Below are 9,587 nucleotides of genomic sequence, written 5' to 3' on the forward strand. Positions count from 1 at the left end.
AGAGGCTTGGAGAGAGCAGACGCCTTCTGGACAGGAGAGGTGAGCTAAAGTGCCCTGCTTTACTGAAGACCTTGTGGGGGCCTCCAGGCTAGGGTTTGACGTGCTTGACTCCACACACCCCTAAGGTTTGAAGGAAACCTGCTAGAGGTTCAGGAGCTAACCGCATAAAAGTGGTCGGGTTTAGAGGTGTCTGGACTCGGTTTGCAAGGGAGAAAGGAGGGGGGCAGAATCCCCTTTGGGCAACGGAAAGAGAGATCTGGACTCAGTTCGGGCTGCAGGAAGGAGGGATGCAGACCCGTTTGGGACTGCAGAAAAGAGAGATGGAGAAATAGTTCAGGCCATAGAAAGAATGGAACACGATCCAATTAGGCAGGGAGATAGGCAATGGGAGGCTTCGTTTAAACTGGAGAGAGGCCGCAGGACCTGGTTTGGGCCACAGAAAGTAGAGATTGGGAGCTAGAAAAAGTAAGGGGCAGACTCCTTATTATATATCTGAAATGACCTGGCTCAGAGGGGAGAAAAGAGGGGCTAGGACCTGGTTGATACCGGTTTGAAAAGAAAGGGACAGAACCTGGTAGCATTTGGGAAGGATTACACAAAAGCCTAATACCATAGGATTTGTGGGTGGGGTAACCATGTTGCAGTAAGGGCAGGATGGTCACTTTCAGACGTGGACGTAGGGGTGCGGTGTTGCGGAAGGGGCTGTGCAGGCACTTACTGCAGAGCGGAGGGAGGGGGCATATAGAGAAGAGAAGGTGCGGAGTACAGCAGAGCGGAGGGAGGGGGCGTTTGGGGACGGGGCAGTGCGCTGCGTGGCTGTACTGCAGAGGAGAGGTGTATGGTGTTGGGGAAGGGGCGGAACAAAGAGGTGCTGCAGAGCGGAGGGAGAGGGACCGGTGTTGGGGGAAGGGTTGGAATGAGACGAGATGCAGTTAGAAAGAGTGGGTCAGGAGTGGCGTCAAGATGTTCTGCTGCTCTGAGGGCAGAGGGCTTATGTGGGATTGAGGTGGTCAGGCTGTCCAGTCCACCAAAGCACTTGCGCGCTGAGCGCCTGCGGTTGCCCTCACGCCTCTGTTTGATATGCATGCGCACTACCGAATTGCGGTAAGGGTGTTTGTAGGGTAAAGGGGCAGGATCGAGAGCTGACTTGCAGTTTCTTGGAGGCAAAAGGAGCTAGGATTTGGAAGCCAGATGGTCTGGGTTTCTAGGTATGAGAACCCAGTAGTTGAAGGGTTTGGGGCCCAAGGTTTGATCAGAACCCCCTCCTTCAGGATTGGCAGGAGACCTGATAAATGTCCACCTCCCTCTTATTCTTTCCTGACTCAGGCCCTTTCTTGGCCTTCCAGAAAAATGGATAGGAGTAATGACTCCGATTATAAGATGCCCCCGCTCCAGGTGAGGCCCCTCTGCATTCTTGGCAGGCCATCTGCCCTATTCTGAGTTCATTTAAGGCTGTTGAGCCCCTACCACTCTGTAGTTGCATAATTTCCTGCCTAACCTGTTTCAGTCCTCCCCTGCATGGTGGAGGAGGAGGTGAAGAAAACCTGCCTATTTCTTGCTCCCTTCCTCTTCCTTCACCCTCCCGTTCAATCAGTCACCATTCAGAGGAGAGGGAGGTTTTGTAGAAAGGGTGGGTTGTAGGGAGGCCAGGTGGCTCAGCACGTCATAATCTTAAGTGTGTAGGGCCCTCTACCTCCCCCTGGGAGCCTGGGGCTTCACTTCCCTCCAGATGTACAGGCTGAGACAACAGAAGATAGTGTCTTGCTGATGCATACCCTCTTATCATCAACCAAAGACCCCCTGGCTATGGACCCACCAGTTGCCAACCAGCCTAAGAAAAGCAAGACCAAGAAGGCCCCTATTAAGGCTATCACTAAGACAGTACGCGCTGCCCCTCCAGTTCCACCTGCCGATGTGATTACCACCAACAAGCCTAAAATAACTTTTCCGGCTTTAAACCTGCCAATCATCCCCCAGATCAACCAGGCTTCAGCTACCACTGAGGTAGCCAATACTCAGGCTTCTTCATTCACCGCTCAGCCTAAGAAAGCCAACAAGACAAAGAGAGTTACTGCTAAGGCAGCCCGAGGCTCCCAATTTCCAACTGGCAGTGAGAGTGTTACTACACAGATCAAGTTACCCTTGCAGGCCCTAAATGTGCCAGTCATCCCACAGACTATCCAGGCTCCAATTGCCACTGAGTCAGCCAATTATCAAGCCTTGTTAGCCTCCATCAAGCCTAAGAAAGCTCTCAAGGCTAAGAAGGCTAACAATAAGGCCATAGCTAATGCCACTGAGATCTCACTGGCTCCATCCACCAGCTACACAGCTACCACCCAAGGCCAAATTACCTCCATCCGAACTAAGAAAGCCTCCAAAGCCAAGAAAGCAACTGTAAAGGGCACAAATACTGACACTGAACTCCTAGAGGCCCCAGATGCCACTGAGACAGCTACCAGGCAGATTGAGGCCTCAGCAGCAGCTATCTGGCCCAAAAAATCCAAGGTCAAGAAGGCTTCCTATAAGGGCCCAAATTCTCCCTGTGAGATCTCTGAGGCCCCACCTGCCAGTCAAATGGTCACAAAACAAGCCCTAGCAGCCACCCTCTGGGTCAAGAGAGTGTACAGGGCTCGGAAGGTTGACACTAAAGCCCAGACAAGTGAAAACCAGACTCAAATTGACAAAGGGGCCCAGGTCAAGATGGCTACCCCTCAGATCAACATAAGTGCCCTTGAGACTCAGGTTGTTGCTGCTGTCCAGGCCCTGGCAGATGACTACCTGGCTCAGTTGAGTCTGGAGCCCACAACCAGGACCCGGGGCAAGAGGAACTGAAAGGTGAGATCTCTGACATCACCATCCTTAACTCTGTACTTCTTTTCCATTCCTATCCACCTGGTTTGTTCACTTGTTCTTTTAAGTTTACTGAGCCAGTCCCTGCATTCACATAGGCTGTGAGAGATGCTGAGAGGAATGTGATATAGTTCCTGCTGCTTGGCAGTTCAAAGATTGGTGGGGAAATAAGACATCCATACACTTAGCTACAAACTGGATATAATTCAACTTGTATTTATCAATACATAGTAGTTAGCATGCACCAGGCTTTGTGTTGGGTATAGTCACACAGGTTATGCTTTTATGTTTTAAAGTAACTCTTACCAGCTAGGTCCCAGTGTTACAGATAAGAAAACCAAGTCCCAGAGAGGTGAAGTGACTTGTTGAAGGGGTACAGCTAGTAGAGCCAGTGGTGGCCAAAAGAAGAGGAAGAACCAGACCCTGCCCTTGGGTTGCTCCTGTCTTGGCAGGGAAATGAAACACCTGCCCGGAAGACAATGAAAGACAAATCTAGAACTCAGTGTGGATAATGTTAAGGTCAGGACCCCTACAGGGAGGGTTTAGGGGACTTTCAGGAACAGGCAGGGTGAGGAGACAGAGCCATCTCTTTCACCTGGTTATTTTGGACCTTCCTTCTTTCTGATGATGCAGTCCAAGCATCTGAACGGGGATGAGAGAGGTGGTGGTAGTTATAGGTGGATTCCATGGGGCCAGAGGCCTCCGCTATCCCAAGATGTGGCCACCTTGCAAGAAAGGGTAAGAATCCAATGCTGCCCAGTCTCTTCTCTTCTTCACCTGCCCTCTTCTCTGTCATTCTTCCAAGTTTTATGAAAACATACTGAGATCTTCCCATATATTCCTCTTCTCCCAGGCAAATAAGTTGGTGAAATACCTGTTGGTTAAGGACCAGACAAAGATCCCCATCAAGTGCTCAGGTAGAGTCATACCAACCCTCCTCCCTGAGCTCTCCTTTCTACTCCTCTCTCCTCCCTGCCCTGGGGGTAGCCATTTAGTTTTATGGCCTCTTCATTCTCTCATCTATCCTCCCCTGCCCTTTTCACACTCTGTCATGGCTGGCATCTCCCATTAACACAGTTCAGGACTCAGACTACACTAACCCCATAGGGCTAACAAAAGGGCTGCAGCTCTGTGGCTCCTTCTCAGCAAGCTGCTCCCACCTCTCCCTTCCTGCAGTCATGCTGAAGGATGTCATCCAAGAATATGATGAATATTTCCCAGAGATCATTGAACGAGCAAGCTATGCTCTGGAGAAGGTGAAAGGACATCCTCTGTGGGATGGGCACAATGGGGAAGTCTTGAATGGAACAAAGATGTACACGTCCCTTTGGGGGGACCACAGAGACTCCCTAATCCAGCCCCATCACTGTGTAAATGAGCAGACGATGGCCTACGGAGGGACGTAGACTAGCCTCAGGTCACACAGCAAGTACAGCTAGGACCCAAGCCACCCAGCTTAGTCCTGGCTTCTGTCTACTGCTGGACATGTCCTGTAGTGTATTTCAGATGCTCACCTCTCCCTTCCATCCTCCATTCTCTGTCTCCCTAGAGTCCCATTAAGCATAAAGACTATTTTGATAACAATAGTACATTTGTTACCTGTTTGCTGTGTTAGTTAAGTGCTTTACATGCATTATTTCACTGCCTAGGCTGAATTTTGCGACCTCACAGGCTATTCTTTTATTTGGCAGATGTTTCGAGTCAATATGAAGGAAATTGATAAAGAAATTAGCTTGTATATTCTCATCAGCATTCAGGAATCCTCTGCAGGCATCCTGGGAACGTAAGCTGGGAAAGGGCTGGGATGGGAGGGAGGCTTCTGCTTTTGTCCATGGTACTACTCCATCCCTGTCCTCTCCCCACATCCCCTAGGAAGTCAAGAAAGACAGAGCCTAAAAACCCCTTTTCCATATCCCACACGTAGTTGGAGCCCTACACATAGTAGTGGTGCCTGATTATGATTGATTGACTGGACGGTGTAGAAGCCTGGGGCAGGTCATTCCTACTGTCAAGTTTTCTGTATCTACTGAAGCTTCTCTGTTGTTTCTTGTCTCTTCCTATTGATCTTGGTAGAGTGGTTCTCAAGGAAGGGCTTCCTGGTATGGGTGAATCAATGAGGGTTGAAGGGCAGGAACATCAGTGGGGCCATGCCTAGAATTCTTTTGGAGCTGAGGGGTCTGGAAGAGAAAGAAGGGACTCATATTGGCTGGGTGTCCGGGTTGTAGTGGGCTGACAAATACAAGTACAATTCTATCCTCTCAGCAACCTGGGGAGAGGAGAATGTGATTTTCCCATTTTATAAATAGGAGAGTCTAAGTGCCTTGCCCAGGGTCACATAGAGCTTGAAGCATAGACTGGGCAGAATTCTCTCATATCTGAAGAATCTGGGAGAAGCTAACCTAGTAAGCTGGCTGGTGTGTATTTTTCTGCAGATGGCTGCTGGATGTAAACCTTCTCTCTGTCCTGTTATTCCCCTAGGACCAAGGACACACCCAAACTAGGTCTTATGGTGATTCTGAGTGTCATTTTTATGAATGGCAACAAGGCCAATGAGGGTGAGTGGCTGGGCTGGCAGCTGAATGGAGGTCATGGTCGGAATTCCACATGTTCATTTTCTTTTTTTTTTATTTTACTTGTATTATAAATATTATTTATTTTCTTAGCCCCTTTGTGATGGGAGAACAATATGGGATAAGAATTTAATAAAATGTGTTCTCTTTGTTTCTCGATTGGCTTTGAGAACAATGCAGTATATATATAAAACATGATCAACCTGTTATATACTTTTATTAGTTTCTGCTTTATAACAAAGTGAATCAGTCATACATATACATCTGTTCCCACATCCCTTCCCTCATGCATCTCCCTCCCTCGCACCCTCCCCATCCCACCCCTCCAGGCGGTCACAAAGCACCGAGCTGATCTCCCTGTGCTCTGCGGCTGCTTCCCACTATCTATTTACCTTACGTTTGGTAGTGTATATATGTCCATGCCTCTCTTTCGCTTTGTCACAGCTTACCCTTCCCCCTCCCCATATCCTCAAGTCCATTCTCAAGTAGGTCTGTGTCTTTATTCCCGTTTTACCCCTAGGTTCTTCATGACATTTTTTTAAAATTCCATATATATGTGTTAGCATACGGTATTTGTCTTTCTCTTTCTGACTTACTTCACTCTGTATGACAGACTCTAGGTCTATCCACCTCATTACAAATAGCTCAGTTTCGTTTCTTTTTATGGCTGAGTAATATTCCATTGTATATACACATGTTCATTTTCTATCCCTGTTTCCTTTTGCCTCCCCTTGCAGCTGTCATCTGGGAGGTGCTGCGCAAGTTGGGGCTGCACCCTGGGTATGATTGGGCTCTGTCAGCACTTGCTGTCCATGTTGTCCTTTGGCAAGAGAGGATGGTCCCAGGATTGCATCAGCCTGGTGGTCTGGTGGAGTGGGCGGGGTTGCTGGACTGAGTAGAGGGTCCAGGGCTCTGACCTGGATGGATGGGGAAATGGTCCTGAACTCTCTGCTTCCCCTTTCTCCTATGTCATTTTTCTGTTCTAAGCTGATATATAAGATAGACCTTCAGGGCATTCTGATAAAGAACCATCTGGCCTTAACTGCCTGCTTCTAGTGACCATGTGTTCATTACTTTCCTGAGTTCATTGAGATGGTCTTATGTACTAGAGAGGTCTCTTCCATGTTGGGAAATGCCTCTGCTCCCATGTGGGAAGTTCTGATCTTGGTTCATGGGTTATTTTTCCCATTGTTAAGGTAAGCCACTCGCTCTTTGGGGAAGTGAGGAAGCTCATCACAGACGAGTTTGTGAAGCAGAAGTAAGTGGTGCTTTGGGGCTTTGTCAGGCCATGAAGTGTTCTGAGTGTGCTGGTCTGGTCCAGAAAGTGCTTGATTGCCCTTTTCTTACACTACCTTTAGAGGTATGGGTATCCTATTCCCTAGGACTAAGTCCATGGTGGACCATACCAGGGCTGGGCCAGACCAAACACAAGGCCCTTGCTATGGGGTGTGCTCAGACCAGAATGCCCAAAGAATGGCTCCTCTGTTTACAACACACCCGATAGAAACTTAGGTTTACTCCTCACAGGTGGCAGGATACTTTGGCCTCCCTGTGACACCATGCCCTATACATGCATCCCCTGCAACACCAAGTGACTACTTTGCACAGGGCCAATGGGAAATGGCTCTGTATTGGAGGTCAAGACCATGAACTGTGTTTTGGAGTGAGTCTAGGGAAGGAGGGCCTTGGAAATCCTTCTCCAGGAGCTGAGTTTAGTTTGTCTTTGAAGGAGGTTGCCACCTGGTCCCAAGTGGCTAGACAACAGGTTTGCTTGGTTAGAAGCAAGTTTCATTTCCTTTCTTCAAGGTACCTGGAATACAAGAGGGTCCCCAACAGCAGACCACCTGAATATGAGTTCTTCTGGGGCTTGTGCTCCTGCCATGAGACTAGCAAGATGAAAGTTCTCAAGTTTGCATGCAAGGCAATAGGAGAGCTGCCCTGACTTGGCATGTTAAGGGTACAGAACGTCCCTGGCTGGGGTAGGCAGTGTACAGGGATGGGCAGGTATAGGGCAGTCTGAAGTTCATATGTAAGCATATGGAACTTCATTTATGTCCCAGAATGCTGCTTGACGTAAAGTTTACAATGTTTCATTCATTGTTCATACTTCGTATTAGTCTCCTCAACTGCCATAACAAAATACTATAGACTGGGTGGCTTAAACAACAGAAATTTATTTTATCATAGTCCTGAAGGCTGGAAGTCCTAGATCAAGGTCCAGCAGGGTTAGTTTCTAGTGAAGCCTCTCCTCCTGGCTTGCAGATGAATACCTTCTTGCTGTGTTCATGGTGGAGAGAGAGTCTCTTCTTATAAGGACACTAATCCTATTGGATCAAGGACCCACCATTATGACCTCATTAAACTTTACTTCCATAAAGGCCTACCTCCAAATATAGTCACATTCGAGGTTGATACTTCAAAATATAAATTTTGGGGGGACACAAACATTCAATCCACAACATACTCTCTTATCGTTTCCCATATTACAGATGAAGACACTTAGGCTCAGTGAGATTAAGTAGCTTGTCCAAGGTCACACAGCACCTAAGTTATCGAACTGAAATTGGATCTCAGGACTGACCCATGATAGAGTCCCAACAACTAAGACTTTTTTTTTTAATGCTACTATTAGTTTTATACAAAGCCCATGGTAGGTATTTAATACATAATTACAAACGTATTTTTCTTATAATGATTGGAATTCTCATTTCAGGTGCAGAAGAAAGACCCCAAGGACTGGGCCGTGCAGTACCGGGAGGCAGTGGAGATGGAAGTCCAATCTGCAGCTGTGGCTGTAGCTGAGGCTGAGGCCAGGGCTGAGGCAAGAGCCCAAATGGGTATTGGAGAGGAAGCTGTGGCTGGGCCCTGGAATTGGGATGACATGGATATTGACTGCCTAACAAGGGAAGAGTTAGGCGATGATGCTCAGGCCTGGGGCAGATTTTCACTTGAAATTGAGGCCAGAGCCCAAGAAAATGCAAATGCCAGCACCAACATTGACTTCAGCAGAGGAGCTAGCACCAGGGCTAGCTATAGCGATGGTGCTAGTATTAGCTTCAGTGGTGTACCCAACCCCAATAATGTCTTTGGTGGCAGAGCTGGCATTAGCTTTGGTGGCACATGCAGCACCAGTGCCAGCTTCAGCAGCGTAGCCAGCATTTGCTTTGGTGGCACACCCAGCACTTGCTCCACTTTCAGTGGTGGAGTCAGCATTAGCTTTGGTGGTGCAGCCAGCACCAGCTCTAGTTTCAGCAGTGAAACCAGCATTAGCTTTGGTGGCACACCTTGCACCAGTACCAACTTCAGTGGTGGGGTCAGCTCTAGTTTCAGTGGCCCACTCAACACCAGTACAAGTTTCAGTGGTGGAGCCAGCTCTGGCTTTGGAGGCATACTCAGTACCCCTGCTGGCTTCAGTGATGCACTCAGTATGAGCACCAGCTTTGGCAGTACACTTGGCACCAGTGCAGTCTTTAGTGGTGTGCTTAGCACCAGCACTGGCTTTGGTGGCACACTCAGCACTAGTGTCTACTTCGGTGGCTCTCCCAGTTCCAGTGCCAGATTTGGTGGCACACTCAGTACCAGTATCTGCTTTGGTAGCTTTCCTAGCACCAGCTCTGGTTTTGATGGTGTACTCAGTACCAGTGTCTCCTTTGGTAGCTCTTTCAGCAATAGCACTGACTTTGGTGGTACACTAAGCACCAGCTTCTGCTTTGGTGATTCTCCCAGCACTAGTGCCAGCTTTGGTGGTACACTCAGCACCAGTCTTGGCTTAGGTGGTGCACTCAACACCAGTGCTGGTTTTAGCAGTGCTGTCAGCATTAGCACTGGCTTCAGCGGTGCACCCAGCACCAACTCTGGCTTTGGCAGTGTGTTCAGCACCAGTACTGACTTCAGTGGGGCACCTAACACCACTACTGACTTTGGCAGTGCTCCAGCACCAGCATTGGCTTTGGTGGAGCCCCCAGCACCAGCTTCTGCTTTGGCAGTGTGTCTAACACCAACCTATGCTTTGGTGGCCCTCCTAGTACAAGCACCTGTTTTAGTGGTCCTATCAGTGCCAGTTTTGGTGATGGACTCAGCACCAGTGCTGGTTTCAGCTTTTGTGATGGGTTAAGCACCAGCACTGGATTTGATGGTGGACTGAACACCAACTCTGGCGTTGGTAGT

At 48.6% G+C, this 9,587-nt stretch overlaps 1 protein-coding gene across 1 annotated transcript in view; it reads left to right on the forward strand.

The window, feature by feature from the left end:
* Positions 1-1,084: 1,084 nt before the first annotated feature.
* LOC308609416 (trophinin-like) overlaps positions 1,085-9,587 on the forward strand; it is a gene marked incomplete at both ends in the record, with an annotated part of 47,716 nt that continues 39,213 nt past the window's right edge. Inside the window, 3 exon segments of the mRNA XM_081223091.1 lie at positions 1,085-1,104; positions 1,347-1,395; positions 1,684-2,354. Of these exon segments, the coding sequence (XP_081079217.1) occupies positions 1,085-1,104; positions 1,347-1,395; positions 1,684-2,354 (740 nt within the window).

This window comes from Mesoplodon bidens, assembly GCF_964165515.1.
Source record: "Mesoplodon bidens genome assembly, chromosome: X".
Lineage (NCBI taxonomy): Eukaryota > Metazoa > Chordata > Mammalia > Artiodactyla > Ziphiidae > Mesoplodon > Mesoplodon bidens.